This window comes from Miniopterus schreibersii, assembly GCF_964146895.1.
Source record: "Miniopterus schreibersii genome assembly, chromosome: 19".
Taxonomy (NCBI): domain Eukaryota; kingdom Metazoa; phylum Chordata; class Mammalia; order Chiroptera; family Miniopteridae; genus Miniopterus; species Miniopterus schreibersii.
In genome coordinates this window covers 12,236,679-12,254,475 of record NC_138119.1, presented here as the reverse complement: position 1 = coordinate 12,254,475, position 17,797 = coordinate 12,236,679, and the positions used below count along the sequence as shown (strand labels likewise).

General features: G+C 38.6%; 1 protein-coding gene across 1 annotated transcript in view; it reads left to right on the top strand.

Annotated features, from left to right (window-relative positions):
- Positions 1 to 15,111, top strand: part of VPS45 (vacuolar protein sorting 45 homolog) — a 41,664-nt gene extending 26,553 nt beyond the window's left edge. The window contains exon 15 of the mRNA XM_081121161.1: positions 14,487 to 15,111. Within this exon, the coding sequence (XP_080977287.1) occupies positions 14,487 to 14,574 (88 nt within the window). The 3' untranslated portion in view covers positions 14,575 to 15,111. The remainder of the gene's footprint in view (positions 1 to 14,486) is intronic.
- The last annotated feature ends 2,686 nt before the right edge of the window (positions 15,112 to 17,797 follow it).

Here is a 17,797-nt window from a genome sequence, read left to right as displayed (position 1 = left end):
TTCACTGTTATTATTGAAGCTGCTCTTTCTTAAGTACCTTATTTCTTTAAAACAGGTCCTTTGTGACAATATTTTCAGTGACTCTAGCACTGGTCGCAATGAAATAGAGTTCTACAGGCCTTCTGCACTTACATGATTTGTTTCTATAGGGAGGGCCTGTTCTGATTAGGTGTAATTGTGATTATCTTTGTTTAGATTTAAACACTATTTAAAATAGAAGGTGCGTATTTGCTGCTAAAACACCAAGGAACTTTGCAGAAGCTAGTTATCTACACAAAACAAGTCTGTAGACTCCTGGATACAGAGAACAGACTAACAGCTGTCAGAGGGAAGGGGGTGGGGGCTGGGTGAGAGGGTGAAGGGATTAAGCAAAGGAAAAAAATGAGACTCGTGGACACAGACAACAGTATAGTGATTGCCAGAGGGAATGGGGGTAGGGGGAGGAGGAGCAGTATAAAGTGGGGATAAATAGTTATGGATGATTTGACTTGGGGTGGAAAACACACAATATAATATACAGATGATGTATTGCAGAATTGTATGCCTGAAACCTGTATAATTTTATTAACCAATGTCACCCCAATAAATTCAATTTACAAAAAAAAAAGAAGTTCATAGCTCTTCAGCCAAGTTTATTTAGCTATGAATGTAACTGGAAAGACAGGAAGTTCGGAGGGAAGAAACTAGGATCCTTAATGGAAATTAAATGGTTCACACACAGAAAGTTTGTAATCCATTCTCTTGCTGGGTTGGATTGGAGACATGTGTCTGTGACACTTTCAAAAGAAGGCAGGTGATCTGTACTAATCTCCTAAGCATGTTAATGACAGATGTAGCAAACAGACTCATAGTATTTGCTAGCTGGAAGTCCCTATCTGTGGAATATTATTAGGATGTGCCTAATTGTCTAACATTGTTTTTAGTAAACAAACGTGATTTATGAATGGCTCCCTGCAAATTGTGTAAACTATATAACTATCTGTTATAATCTGCTGTGCATGAATCTCTGTATTACTTAGATTCTTAAAATTCAGTAAAATTTGATACTGTGTAAGAAAAAAAAGAAGCAGCTTATTACCTCCTTAGCAACATTCTTAATAAAATTGCCTTCTGAATAAAGAGAGGCAGTCAATATTTTCTTCTCTCTCTGTAGCCATATAAAGTTTAATATGAATTTTTTATTGCTTTCCCTTCTCCTTTGGTACATAATACAAAGAAATGAAAGATAGTAACTGATTACAGGGATCTCATTAAGGCATAACTTTCATGCTTTTTTGAAGACAGAGAAGCTGCCCTGAAAAAGGACCTGGGTAATGGGTTCCGTAGTGCCTGCCCTAAGCACTTAGCCCATTTGCCTCTGGGGTCCATGCAGGTTTGCAGTGTGCAGCTGCTGTCTCCTGTCTCAGTATTTGCACTTTTTATGGAATTACTTCCCTCCCCGCTTACAACTTTTCATTTGTCTCATTAATCATACTGGCCTAATATATCCTAAATTAAGGAGGAATAAGTCAGATTTCAGTTTCTAGGAATTATATCTGACATGAATTCTGTAGCACCACAGATACTTTCACCAACATCTGTGTGGAAGAGTCAGAAATCATATTGCATAGTTATGAGTTCTAGAATAGATAAATAAATATTTATTGAACAAATGAGAACAGCATAAAGTCAATAATTTATTCATTCCTCAAATATTTACTGATCATTGGGATACCTCTGACTAAAACAAAGATCCTAACCCTCATGCAGCTTACATTTTCGTGCAAAAGGAGACAGAAATAAACAATAAACTTAATAAATAAGTATGTGTGATAGCAAATCAGAAGGTGATAACACCATGGGAGAAAATAGCAGAGCAAGGGATATGGTCAGTGCACAGGGAAAGTGGGGGTGAGTCACACTAACCAGTATGATGTTAGGAAAGGCCTCATTAAGAAAAGATTTGAGCAAAGACTTGAAGGAGGTGAGGGAGTAAGCCAAATAAATGGGGAAAGAGCATCCCAGGCACAGCAGAGCTGTGTCCTAAGGCAGGATCATAAGGTGTGTCCAAGGAGACTGGAGAGTCTGGGTTACATGAGCCAGAGGACAAGTAGAGGGAGATGCAGTCAGAGGCGTCTGGGCCTGGTCATGGAGGGCCTTACAGACTTTGTGAGGACTGGTTTTCACTAGAAGTTAGAGAGCATTGTAGGATTTGGGTCTTTTTTTAACGGCTTTATTGAGATATAATTCACATATCATATAATTCACCCCTTTAAAGTATACAATTCAGTGGTGCTTTTTCATACATTCATAAATATTTGCAGCCATCACCCCAGTCAATTTTAGAACATTTTCATCACCTGAGTAAGAATTGTCTTCCCCCACCCAGCCCTAAGCAACCTCTAATCTACTTTCTGTCACTGTAGATTTCCCTGTTCTGGAAATTTCATATAAATGGAATCATATAACATACAGTCTTTTGTGTCTTCTTTACCTTAGTAAAGTGTTTTCATGGTTCATCCATGTTGTAGCCTATATCAATGCTTCATTTCTTTTTATGGCTGAATAATATTTCATTGTATGCATTTACCATATTTTCTCTACCCATTTGTCAGTGGTGGACATTCGAGTTGTTTCCACCTTTTGGCTGTTACCAATAATGCTGCTATAAGCATTTGTGTACAAGTCTTTGTGTGTATTGTAGAGTTTCGAGAACAACCATGAATGCCTACCTATATTTTAGCAAGATCACCCTGGCTATCAAAGCTAATATGAATTAAAAGAAGTATTATTTCTCTTAAATGTTCAAAATGAACCTGTGTTATTGTAAAAAAAGCAAGTTCCTAGATGTATTTAAATGAACTATACCCATTATTTATTCACCTACAGTAGACTGAGCTGTTACTCTAGTTGTGTTTCTGATGCACATGATCCTACCTTGCAAATAAATGAGCATCCTGGTTTGGGTTTTGAGCTAGCTTGCCTATCACTTCACAAGTTAATCAATATTAAAGAGTTCTAGTCCCTGCTGGCAGCAATTGACACATTAAGCTAGCTGTGTGAGCTGAGAGGCCAAGAAACAGATCCATATGGATGGAATTGTCCTTCCTGGAGAAGAAATCCCTCTGCCTTCTCGAAATTCAGGCTAGAGGTGGAGAAGAAAGGGGAGGCGAGGTGAATTGTTAGCCGGTGGCGCTGTCGGTGCCGAAGCCCTGCCTGACCTGTAGGTGAAGAGAGCTGCCATCTTCAGGGCTGTCAGTTCAGTACTTCTTAAGACTTTTGACAAGGAGGAGGGTGCATCCTGCTAGAAAGTGACTCTAGATCAGCAGTCCTCTCACTACCAGATTCCTTTCAGGCCAGCCATAGTGACTGCACATAGTAGGTTCTCTGTAATACTGCTGGATTCAGTAAAACCCTCATTAGCTCTAAGCCTGCACAATCATTAAGGGTCCCACTTTTCAGTTATTTTCTAAGTAGCAAAGACAAATGAAGAAAAAGAGGCTTTCCCCAAAGTAATTCATAGTTATTTCATTTAAAAAATTAAATGTAAAAGTAAAAACCATTCATAATACCACAACTCAGAGTTAACCACTGTTACTATTTTGGCATATTTCCTCTTAATGTTTTTTCTTTACCTAAAGGTTTTTGAGTTTTGTTTCAAGTTTTGTTTTTGACATAATTAGGATCACATTGTCTATACAGTTTTGTACTTGTTTTTCTCACTTTTAATTATATTGAGAGCATTTTCCCATGTAATTAATAATGATTTCAAATAATCTTCATGGCTATATAATTTCAGTTTTAAGGATGTGTCTTTAACCATTACTATTGGACACATTATTCACAATTTTGTTTGATATAAATAATGCTGCAGTAACATTTTGTATATTGATAAACCCTTATCCCATTTCTGATTATGTCCTTAAGATAAAATGGAGTGAGGCAGTCTCAGATATTGCTAGTAGAAGTATAAATTGCTTTAATATCTCTTCTGGATAGCTATTTGGCACTATGTTTTCAAAGGTATGGGTTGGCTTCATGGCTCTTATTGCTGTTGAGGTTTTGTTAAGTTTCTTGATTTTTAAGAAGCCCTGTTTCAGGTGATGAAAATGTTCTATATCTTGATTGAGGAAGTGGTTAAACGACTATTAACATTTGTCAAAATCATCAAACAATATACTTAAAATTGGTAAATTTTATTGTCTATGAATTATATCTCAATAAAAATTTACAAAAAACCACCAAAGTACTGTAGTACCAAACTGATACTTTTTCCTTGATGTAGTCAGAAAGATAAAAAGCTAATTTAAAGGAATAGTTTCTCACTATGTAATTCTGTGTTATTTAATGCCATGCCCTGAAACCACCTGATATTAGCTGGTGTTATGAGTTGCATGCTTTGAGAAACACTGATCCATAGCATTTCCTAAGAGGGGGGTTATGATGATTCTAAGAACTAAAATTTATTTAGCACATACTACATGCTAGACATTGTTTTAATACTGTATACTTGTGCTATCCAATAAGGCAGCCACTGCCCACAGTAGCTATCCTACACTTGAAATGTGGCTAGTCTAATTTGAGGTGTGCTACAAGTATAAAATACATACTGGATTTCAAAGACTTAGTACCCCAAACAGTATAAAATATCTCATTAATAATTTTTTAAAGTTGATAATGTTTTGGATAAATGGGTTAAATCAAATATGCTATTAAAATTAATTTTACGGCCCTGCCGGTGTGGCTCGGTTGGGTGAGCATCGTCCTGTCACTGAAAAGTTGCCAGTTCAGTTCCTGGTCAGGGCACATGCCCAGGCTGCAGGTTCAGTCCCTGGTCATGCATATGGGAAGCAATTGATTGATGTTTCTCACTCTCTCACATCGACGTTTTTCTCTCCCCCTCTCCCTCCCTCCCTCCCTCCCTCTCTCCCTCCCTCCCCTTCTCCCTTCCTCTCTCTCTAAAATCAATAAAAGCATTTTAAAAATTAATTTTTATGTATGTTTACCTTTTTAATGTGGTTAAAACAATTAAAACAATTACATAGCAGCTCACATATGTGACTTGTTTTACATTTCTGTTGGGTAGTGCTTCTTTACCCCATTCAATTGTTTAATTCTCCTAACAAAGTAAATATTTTTATTATTATCATCAACCTTATTTTTCAGATGAGGAAACTGAGGTATAGAGAAGTTAAGTACCTTGTCCAAAGCTACAGAGCTAATAAGTGGTAAAGCTGAAATTGAACTCAGATTGTCTGTTTCTAGTCTCTGGGCACCTAAGCGCTCAGTTGAAATACTGTTTTAGGAGGACCGATCTAGCTATGACTTTTTATATAGCCTTACTTATAAATGTCATTTATAAAGTGGGCAAAATATGTTTTTACCAAGTGGTCAGTATGTGAAGCTTCCTGCCTACTGGGAAATACTGTAAATCAAAGCAGGGGAGAAAGAGTACAAAAGTGAGGAATCATTTAGTTTTGTTTTAAGATTTTTGCCACCCAAAAATAGTTAAGAATGAGATTTAAGATGGTGTTGCTCTTTGAATAAAAATCAACTCAACTAACTAGTGGCAGTTGTTAGTTTCATCATTACCTGAGATGATACCTAAGTGTTGATCATAAGACAATTCTGACAAAGTAATGTTTGTCAGTAGCATTAATGTTTTCGTAGAGAGTACAATTTAGGGCTTAGAAAACAGTTGGCATTTTTAATTTCTCTAAATAAATTTGAAGCTGGGAGGGGGCTGATTGATAGCATCAACAGGTACTTATAGATTTCTACCTAAACAGGTAACACTAGAAACTTGGACCTTCTCCTGTAACCACTAGTTGGTAGGATCTCTGAATTATTTACAGAAAAATTAGGATCCTGTGACAGAATTTGCATTTCAAAGGAAGAGGAATTCAGAGGAGACTCTTCCTCACTTATGGGCATTTCAGGATCAGTCTTGAAACTGTTAAAACCATCACCATCTTTGTAGAAATTTGGGGGGTGTTTACTTTCCTCCTGTGACCCAAGTTTTAGACACCATCGCAAGAGCTGTGATGGAGTGCAGCGCCTGTCACTGGCAAGCATTTACTGAGTGTGACTGTGTGTAGGATTCCGTGCAAGGTGTTAGAAAGATGAAGACATGTTCGATACCTTTAAGGATCTCAATGTCTAATGAGAAAATAGGCATATAAATGAATAGCTCTAATTGGAATTTAACCCATGATTCAGATATACATGTGTCCCCTGATTTTAATTTATTTGTGCACTGGAACATATATTTCTTAAATTAAAAATAGCTTTTCATTACAAAATCAATGCATAATCTTTGTAGGAAAAAAAATTAAATATAGCTAAGCAAAAAAGAAGATCAAAACACCCATGCTGCTGTCATCCCTCCATAGTTGGTCACCATGACCTTTTTCTATTAATGTGTACACACATATTTTTAAATAAAAGGGATTATACGCTCCATGTACTTTCAATGAAAATATATGTCATTTCAAATAACTGAATAGTATTCTATTGTCTGATTGTGCCACAACTTATTTAACCAATCCTCAGTTTGCTGTTCACTCAACAAATACTTACTGAGCACCTACTACATTCTAAGAGCGGTCTTGAGACTAGATACACAGCGGTGAACAAAACAAATGTTGTTTGATATTCACTTGTTTATAATTTGTCACTCTTATAAACAGCGCTGTAATAAACATCATTTTCTATATATGTAACATATATATACTTTATACATTTGTTTAGTTGTTCACTTGTCCAGTCGTTCACTTGGGATAATAATTGAGCATATTCTGTGTCCCAGACAGTCTGTTGATTTCATTACATATATTACCTCATTTAATCTTCATGATCCAAGAGGAGATATTGTTGCGATCTCAATTTTCAAGTGAAAAAACTCGAACATGGAGAAATTAAATAATTTCCCTGGAGTTGTATAGCAAGAAAGTGCAAAGCTGGAATTCAAGCTCAAATTTGGCTGATTCCAGATTCCATGCACAATTAGCAATGTTGAGATGAAATTGCTACAACACTTTTAAGATGCTAAATTACCAATTTGCTAGCCAGAAAAGTTCTACCAGTTTATACTCTTCACACCATGCCCTTGCCAGCACTGAGGTTAGCTGCTCCTGATTCTTAAAAATAAACTTAAATTTAAAAATCATCAATTTGTATGGAAAAAGTTAGTTTTAAAAGTTCCCTTCAAGTCAAATGCAGAGGAGAAAAACCAACCGTGAAACTAAAAGAAGAGACCAATAAATGAGAGAGTCAGAAACAAAGAAGAGAGAATTAGAGAGGTAGATACTGTCTGGTTTCAAAGCAGCCTCCAGCTCCAGATTGCAGGTCCGTGTGAGGTGCTATCTCCTTCTTACCTTAGTTCAGTGACAGGCCCGCCCCCACCCCCCCAACCGTCCTGCCATCCAGTATACTTTTTTCTTTTGCCTAAGCTAGTTTGAATGGGTTTCTGTTTCTTGCAGCCAGAACATTGCATTTTAGGAAAATGGTCTCATCTCTTACAAGTCTGCAGGATATACCTTTTTGTCTGTGAGACCCAATACAGCATTTGCATATTTGTTTCAGGATTTCTTGGGTTAAACAAAGTTAAAAATGGAAGGAGAAGCTCAAAAATGCTGTGTAGTGACACAAAAGTGACTCCTTTTGCTTCTTTATATCCTGTGCTTTTTTATGATCTCAAAAAAAAATTCTACATTTTTAAAGTCATCAGTGTGATGCCACTGGGATTATTAAATAGTAAAGTATCAAGCTGATTATCCTCACCACAGCCCTGAGTTGCCGTTCCTCTGCCAAAACTGTATTACCTTCCCCTACTGAATGATGCATCCATCAGGGCCTGTGTTCTTCCACTCGGGTTATCATTAGAGCTTCTGGGCTAGAATGGGATCTGTTATTTATAAATCACCTTTTGGTACCCTTTGGTCTTTTAAGAGGCAATGTAGCATAGCAGTTAAGAGCTTGGGCTCTAGTGCTCTTAATTAGGATTTTTTAAATCCCAGTTTTGCCATGAATCCACTTGTATGAACTTAGGCAAATTTAACTTTTCTGTGCCTGAGGTTTCTCAGCTGTAAAACAGAGGTAATAGCCCGGCCGGGCGTGATTCAGCGGTTGAGCATCGACCTAGGATCCAGGAGATCGGGGTTCGATTACCGGTCAAGGCACATGCCCGGGTGGTGGGCTCGATCCCCAGTCGGGGGCGTGCAGGAGGCAGCCGATCAATGACTCTCATCATTGATGTTTCTATCTCTCTCTCCCTCTCCCTTCCTCTCTCTGAAATCAATAAAGATATGTTTAAAAAATAATAATAAAAATAAAAAATAAAATAAAATAGGTAATAATAGCTTCTTCATATCATTATTGTGATATTTGAATGATTCAATATATATAAAATGCTTAGAGGAAAATCTGGCACAGGGTAAGCACTCAGTAAGTGGTACTTGCTGCAGCTGCCATTACTATTACATTTGGGGGAGATAAAATACAAAAGACTGAATATTCATCACCACCACCTGTGTCATCACCCATACTCCTAAATCACTTGTTTCGAAAACCCTCACTTTCACGTAATACAAGAGCAGAATTATATTAGTATCCCAAGTAGGAATATACTGGGGCAGTGATAAAATTTGTTGTGAAGACAGTCCAGTTGCCAGATGACTTTTGTGGTGCATGAGGAGAAAAAATTTTAGTAGCTCTATTTCCATTTGTACTCACTTAAAATTTCCCCTTTGAGGCCTCAGAATCAGTTCCTCTATAATCCATAGACTTGCATAGAGTCACCAGCATCCAGGCTTCCTACAGTTAGGTTATTTGGGGCTTTGTTTCTTGAATTTTTTTGTGGTGGTCACCATTCTGTTCCTGTAGTTGTGGTTGCTCTGACCAGCTGACATGGTTTTGAATGTTCCCAGGGGTGAGAAAGTACTGTACATCTGTAGCTCTTTTTATTCTCAGACCATAATCTCCTTTCAGACACCTGTGGAACTGAGAGTACAGGCAGTTTATACCTGGGGAATGAATCTTTTGCCTTGCAGACCATGAGGATGGTCCTTTCTGCTCACATGATACTCCAGTGCATGATACATGCACAATGCTGGACGCATGCAGAATCCTATTGGTTGCTTTTTTGTCCTATTTCTTCTCAGTGGGGGAGGAAATACGGCCAAGGGCTGTATTTGTTTTGCTTTGCTTTTTGTTTTTTCATAAACCAGGCATCTGGTACTAAGGTGGGAACTGGGAAGGAGCAGCTACATTTTTTTAATAGGAGTTACATTGTTTGTAAGAAAGTATAAAATAACCTCAATGAAAATGGTTATAGTCAAGGAACTATTTTATATCTTAATTCAGTGTTTCCCAAGGTCTGTTTCATAGAAAATCTGGGGAGATCTGGGAAGATATTAACTTGGAAAATGCTGTATCCTTCTCTGGGAAAGTCACAATTCACATTTGCATAATAAAGATTATAAGAAACTCCTGAGTAAATAAATCCATTCAGCTTTTTTTCTTTATATTTTAATATAATATTTTATATTTATAAAATATGTAACGTGTTAGGAAGTATAATAATGTATGGAACACCCTTGAATCCTTCACCTAATCCAAGAACTAGAAAATCGCCAATGACATGGGTCTATCTGTGAGTTTCTCTCTAACATCCCTTACCTCCCTACAACAGGTAACCACTATCCTAAATTTTGTGTTTAGTCTCCCTGCTTTGGGTGGGGGGGATATTTTTATCACTTACCTATGTATTTCTAAATAGTGCATTGTTTAGTTTTGCTTTTTTTTTTTTTAGCTTTATAAAAATAGTACCCTTTTTTCATTCAACATTGCTCCTAAGGTTCATCTGTACTGTTCCATATAAGCTTGTTCTTTCGTTTTCAGTGCTGTGCAACATTCTATTTTGTGAGCATACCACAGCTTACCTCTCCAGTTACCTGTCCATAGACATTTGAGTTGCTGGTGTTTTGTTTTGTTTACTATTACTATTCTGTCAAAGAGCAGCAAGAAGAAATGTGAGCCAAGGATATTGACAGATGTTATGATTATGTTGTTTGGGAGCAAGAGGGAAGATATGTATTGAGTAGCTGCTTTATACAAGGTACAGTTCAAGGCAGGGACTGAAATACAAAGAAAATAAGATGTTTATATCTTTGATGACTTTATGGTCCAGTGGAGGAGTCAAAAAAATTAGTATTTCTCAAATTAGGATATGATTAGTCCCAGGGACTCACAGAGGCACAAAATGAGCATGATACATCTTTTGGAGTGTCCATAGGGATTTTCAGGCGTAGAATTAAATAATTTAACTGATAACTACCTTAAAATATGTTTATCTCAAAATTTAAAAGATTCCTTTATGAAAAATGAAAATGTTGTACATTTTTAAAACAAAATATCAGACCACAAAGAAAGATATAAGCTGTAAATCAATTTGGACTCTACCCTCAAGACTAATAAATTCACTCTCTTCTGTAGTTAGGGGATTTTTAGGCACAAAAATTTGAGAAGTGTTAATGTATGCAAGTTAAATAAAACGTGTCCTAAATAGAAATAATTAATTCTGGCAGAGTACTCAGGAAATGCTTCACAGAAGAGATAGCATTTCAGCTAGACCTTAAAGAATAAACTGGATTTCCATAGGAAGAAAGAGCAGTCAGGGCTGAGGAAACAGCATAATTAAGGACGCACAGCATATTTGAGAAATAATGGGAAGTACTTTATGGGTAGAGAGATCCAGTGAGGGGCAGGCTGTTCTCTGGGTATGAGATTCCTGGTATCTTCAGATACAGATGTTGAATGCAACCTTTTTCCTTGTTCCTGATACAACTGCTGTCAGATATTTAGAAAAAGCTTAGCATGACAGGTGACACTTAAGCTGGGGTCTTCACTTTAACAAATATGAATCTGATACATGTATTCATTCAGGAGGTACTTAGTTCAACATCTGGTTTGCACTAAGAATACACAGATCGATAAGGTATCACTGAAGATGAGCATTAACTGTAACGGAAGCCATCAGAAGAGAACTTCAACTGCCCTCTCCTTCCATCCCCTCACAGCGGACAATGCTTCTAGCTAAACCCAGCCCTTCCCCCTGGGCATCAGATCCCTCACCTACTCCAGGATGTCGCTCCAAACCTACTCCTCTCTCTTGAACCAGTTTTTCCCACTCTGTTGGATCATTCATACAAGCAGAGAACATGCTGTTTCTCCCCCATCTCTTAAAACCCCTCTATTAATGGTGTTCACAGCCACCATTGCTCTCTAATGCCAGCACCTCTCCTAGCTCCCCAAGCTCCAGCCCAAGGAGGAGAGGGGTAAGCACAGAGGGCTCTATACCATGGCCCCTACACAGCAGACTGCCCGCAAACTGACCCATAGTAAAGCATGAAGGAAGCAACTAGCTAACAAAGCCACTGGCAGGAGTGCGCCCTCTACTGGAAGGGCGAAGAAACCTCATTGTTATAGGCCTGGTATGGGGCATTTCCTGAAATTAGGCGTTATCAGAAGTCCACTGAACTTCTGATTTGCAAACTTCCCTTCCATTCTCTGGCACAAGAAATTGCTCAGGACTTAAAACAGATCTGCGGTCAGAGTGCAGCTATCCGTGCTTTGCAGGAGGCAAATGAGGCCTGGCTGGCTAGCCTTTTTGAAGACACCAACCTGTGTTCTACCCATGCCAAACATGTAACAATTATGCTAAAAGACATCCAGCTAGCACCCTGCATACGTGGAACACGTGCTTAAGAATCCATTATGATAGGACACATTTCATTATTTTTTTTTTAAATTATCTTCTTCCTGTTATTGGTAGTTCTGAACCATTAGATATTTTTTCCATGGAGTCAAAAGGTACCTAAGTACATGATTGCAAGTGGAAAATAAGGGACAGACGTCAGGTTTTGGCAGTTTTTCCATTTTCATTTGTGTGTGACTTTTTAAAATATAAATGTGGGGACATAAAATATTAATGCAAGTCAAAATGTTTCAGTGAACAAGTTTTAGCAGTTCAACTTTATAACAATTATAAATAAATCTGTTAAATTTTTCTCTTAGACCCACATTTTATTTTAATCCTTACCCAAGAATGTGTTTATTGATTTTTAGAGAGCGAGGAAGGGGGAGAGAGAAAGAAACATCAATTGGTTGCCTCCTGTACATGCCCCCACCAGGGATCGAACTCGCAACCCAGGTATGTGCCCTGACCTGAATTGAACCCTCAACCCTTCAGTACACAGAACCACGCTCCAACCAACTGAGCCACACTGGCCAGGGCAGGAGAAAGGCATTTTTGAGTTTGCTTTTTAAGTGAGACTGATTTAAAGCAACCCTGGAAAAGAAAATTCATTTTTTGTTGTTTTTAAACATAGTCTAAATTTGGGGTACAGAAACCAATATGTTCATCGCCTGTAATTGTTAAAGCATTCTGCAGTGACTCATCAAAGTCCCCAAATAGATATTTTTAAAAAAGCCACAATGGCCCTAGGAAACAAAATTAGGCTTGGAAAATATAAATAATGTTTTCTCTGCAGTCAAGAATGTGGGGTCTTGTTGATACACAGAGGAGGATCTTTAAGTATAATTTCAGGAATGTTACTCCTTTCCTTTAGACTTGTAGCAGACTCTGAAGTGAAGCAGAGATCACCTAATAAATTCCTGTAGTGTTTCCCAGCCCATATATTTCATTCCTACTAAAAGTCATTTTCTGACCTCCAAGTGTCTCTAGTCCAACTGGCCACAAAACCAGGCCAGAGGTGTCTGCATTTCAGTAAAGAAATAAATTTACCTTCTCCTTTCCCTCTGCTTTACCATTTCTTTTTCTTTTGCAAAGGAGTTTGGAATTTAAATCCTCTAAGGACAAAATCTTCCGGGTTTTACTACAAACCAATGGTAATAACAAGATACCTGGTCATTCCTCCAACCTTCTGTCCACTATAGATCTGTCTCCTGAGAGTGAGTCCCACATACTTAAAAATACTGCCTAAAAAACTCATATCATAAAGGTGGCTCTCTTGCCAATGGGTAGCTATTTTAATTAATTCATTTCTTCAGCATACCTACTAGATGTCAGCCACTGTGTTTAGCCCTGGAGATCCAAGCCAAGTAAATCTGAGTTCCACCATAAGGGGCAGCAGTCCCACCCTATTTTGGTAACAGTAATATGTAGGGTACCTCATTCATATCAGTACAACGTTAATATAGCACTAGAGCCAAGTGGTAATCATGATGGGCATGATTAGTTCAGCATGAGGGAGTTTGGGAAGGCTTCACAGAAAAGATGACTTTTAATTCTCAGCCTTAGGGATAAAAAGGATTTCATCCAACAGAGAAGGATAGTCTATCCTTTCAGACATGAGACATAGTAAGAGCAAAACCATGAAGGTATGAAAGCGCATGACATGTTCAGGGAACAGTGAGAGGTTGGGCATGGATGACACATAGGCTGCATGGTGGGAGATGGAACCAGACAGGTGAGAGGTGGGATTGTGTGGTGAAGGGCACAGCTTCTAGGGCCTGGGTTTGAATCCTAGCTAAGCCAGTTACTAGCTGTTGTGACCTTGGCAAGTCACTTACCCTCTCTATAGCTTGCTTTCTTCATTTTTATGAGAGTGATAGCATCTATTTCATACATGTGTATACACATATACATATGGCTTAAAACGGTTCTCAGAACAAAATAAATACAGTATTAGTTATTATTAGGCCACACTATGAATGGCCTTGATTTTAATCTGTCCATTATTCTCTAAGCAAAAGAAAGGTTTTAAAGCAGAAGAGGGGAGAGTATGAAATAGGATATAGTCTGCATTTTATTTTTTTTAATATGTCTTTATTGATTTCAGAGAGAGGGAGAGAGATAGAAACATCAATGATGAGAGTCATTGCTCAGCTGTCTCCTACACACCCCCTACTGGGGGTTGAGCCCGCAACCCAGGCATGTGCCCTGACTGGGAATCAAACCTCAATCTCCTGGATCATAGGTCAATAGGTCAGTGCTCAACCGCTAAGCCACACCAGCCAGGCTATAGTCTGCATTTTAGAAAAGTAACTCTGGTGCCACTTTGGAGAGCCGAATGGATGGAGGAGAGACTAGAGGCACGATACAAGTTCTGAGGTAATTACAAGAGTACCTATAGATAAGAGGTTCCGAGGTTCCGATGTAACATGGTTCCGAGTTAATATAGTACCCTTGCCCTAAAACATTCTGAGTCCCTAACTAGAAATGTCAAATTTGAAATGCTAGTCTTAAAAGATCTTATGAGTTTCATGCTAAAACACATAGGAGAGCCCTGGGGAAGAGCACAGAGGGCTCTCCCACTAGTCTGGACGTTTAGTGCCCAACTGATGCTTCTGTTCCGCACCCAAATCAGACCAGGACTTCTTGCATGCTAGTCATATCTTTCCATATAGTTAGATGAGCAAGATATTCTATTTGGGGAGATGCTTTTTTATTTTTTCCTTTGAGTAACCTCCAATCTACTGGTCAGTTTCCTAGAGGAAGTTATGTCTTCTGGACTGCACAGCCGAAGCAAGGAGAGCTCTCACGTTACCTCCAGGTCAGCAAGCAGAAGGTGAAACGTCCATGGAGAGGCGAGGAGAATGGCGCAGCTCCCCCCTTGCCTCGCTGCAGGCGCTCCCACTGACCAGAAGCGTTGGAGAAAAGGAGCCTTGGGTTTTGTGCTTGTTCTTATAACCCATCTCCAGGTAGCCTGCTGATTCCTGAACTGTTGGCACGGACACCAAGACTCCCAGGGATGAGTTGAGAATAAGTCTGAGCCTATCCCAACCCACTTTTCTTGTGGTTTCTTTATCAAATAAATAAATGTATTCCTTGTATTTAATAGCACAATCACTTCTGTTTCTGATGAATTTTGTTGGGTTCTTACTTGACAAAAAGGGTTGTGAGAGCTTAGAGGAGTTTTAAAAAGTAATCATTTGATGTACACACTACACACTCTCCTCTTGACCTTTTATTTTTCATTAACCACATTCCTGCACAAGTCATTTCTGAAAAATCATGTTTTAGTAGAGCGCCATCCAAAAATTGTCCCTACACTGCAATTTTGGCCTGAGAAACCATGTATGACTACAATAAAAAGCCATTTTTTTGTGAAAAGATACAATTGATTTATTTTTCGTTTCTCTGGGGTTAATAACTATTTATGGGAATTCATGAAATGAGACATGAGCTGGCTTTACACCAAACATGGAGAAGGCATTGCCTCTACCCAAAGCATAGTTAAAGTGTGTCAAGGCAAATAATTCTGGTGTCAATTTCACTTCTCTTGAAAACAAGGGAAAGTGATGGTATCATTAATGCCATGGAATTATGGCATCCTCATATCACAGCAAAAACACCACAGCATAATCCCTCCCTGGTTCTCAGTAAGCCCTTTATATTTTTTACCTTTCCTTTATGTTGATAAACATTCTCAAGCATCAGATAGCCAAGGCTCAAATCTGTATCATAGTTATGTGGCTTTGGGAATGTCATTTAGTCTCTTTGTGGCGCAGTTCCCTCATGTATAAAACAAGAGTAATAAAGTACCTTCCTCAAGGATTGTAAGGATTAAATGAGATGAGGTAATACATATAAAGCACGTAGAACATCTAAACACTCGATGAAATTAATAGTAGTAGATACAATTGATTCCTTCTCAAAGTTGGGGATACAGAATCACACAAAATAACTGGATTCCTGTCAACCCTCTCACTGCACTAATTAGTTTCTTTACTTACACTCATGTGAAGCCCTAGCCTTTTTTTTTTTTTTTAATCCATATTATAGCTAAGAGCTAAGATCTAAATTGTTTTCTTTTTGTTGCGGTCTATTTAGATAATTTTTTTTAATTCATTTTTTTAAATAGTAATAAAAAAGTAAGACAGCCTTTACTTAGGGAGGCAGCATTCTGAATGCAGTGTTTATAAGTTACATAGCCTTTTGAAACACACAGAAACCTCCCTCCTCTGAGAATTACCTCCTTCCTCTCCTCTTAGCAAAATAACTCTTTGGAATAAGAATAAGAACAGAGGCTTTTCTTATACCATTCTCCTCATTGTTTGTCTGCTTGCATTGTGCCTACTCAACTAACGATATCAAGGAGTCTAAGAAATGAGCCTTACCCTCAGATATTTGATGCCAGAAATGGGTATTTCTTTGTATAAGGATCAAAGACTCACATTTTTATTTAAGATTTACTGAGCCCAGCTGGGCATGCGTGGCTTCGTGGTTGAGCATTGACCTAGGATCCAGGAGATCAAGGTTCAGTTCCTGGTCAGGGCCATTCCCTGGTTGCGGCTCGGTCCCAGTAGGAGGCGTGCAGGAGGCAGCCAGTCGATGACTCTCTCATCATTGATGTTTCTCTCTCTCCCTCTCCCTTCCTCTCTCTGAAATCAATAAAATATATATTTAATATTTTTTAAAAAAAGATTTACCTAGCTGATTACATTATTATTGGCCATTTATTTTTCCCTTTAAAAACATAATTTTAATTAAGGTCCCATATGCTTTTAATGACCTCTCTTCCATAGATTGAAATGCCCTAGTCAAAACTTCTATGTCCTATTTATTCTACAAAGGCCACGGTACTTGTTTTAGCTAAACAAATATTTGGATAATAGTTCCTGTCCAGTAAACTTGCAAGCAGCAATTCACAAGTCTTTATCTGATAGCCACCTTCTCCCTCCCTTATGTGGAGTTACTAATAGCATAGCCAACTGAAAAATAAAGCTACTGGCAGTTGTGTCTTATCCATGATGATGCAGTTAGAGAGGTAACCCCATCACAAGTCCTCCCAGTATCTTATCTCCACCGAAGAGAAATCGGCTCAAGTTATTTTTGTGGTCTGTGTGTGTGGTCGTGTCAAGCTCACTGAGGAGACAGTGCTATAAATATATGTAAAGGAACCCACAAGTTCTTACTCTGAGATTCCCCTCTTAAGAAATGATCTTTGGAAACAGTCCCAATTCATAGATCCCATCTTTGGAAACAGTCCCAATTCATAGATCCCAATTCAGGTGCCATGAGGTTCACCTGGTGAGAGAGAAATCAGTGTGAAGAAGGGGAAGAGTATGGAGTATGGAAAGAGGGGTGAGTAACCAGGCAAAGGGACACAGGGAGGGAAGGTAGGGGCAGGATGTGAGGCAGTGCAGCAATACAGGTTAATGAGAGAGAAAGAGAGAGAGAGAGAACAGATTTATGTAACATCTCAAGGAGCAGATAGGCAGGGAAGGTTCTCCAGCCCACATGCATCTGTTCTGGAATCTGAAAATTACTTCGGAGCGTTTTGATATTTTAGTAATCCCTCTCTGTCTGATGTTCCACAAAGCTCCAGCTCCTGCCTTACGCAGCATGCCAGGACCCCAATACCTCACAGGTAGGAGGCACTCAAATACTAGTTGACTAACAGGAGGGCAAAGGAAGAAGATGGGGCAAGTCGTGAATTACTTTTTCCCCATAAACCAGAATCTACTGGAACTATAAATCCAAACCACTCCTATCTGCCTGTCCAGCAAGCCCTCCAAAGATCATGCAGGCTCATTTTCTCACATTACTGGGGTGTTTTGCCTCCTCACATATGAAGATACCCTGGATTTTCTCATTCCTCTAAAATCACTTTATAAACAGAGAGGGTGGGAAAGAGAGGGTGGGAAGGGGAGAGGGGTGTGTGTGTGTGTATTTACAAAACCTAAACAGACTGGAGTTAGAAAAGCTGGATTCTAATCCATTTAGCCAGTAACTTGCTGTGTAAACTTGGGTAAGTCAGGTGATTTGCATGCCCTTATTTGTTCTATATAC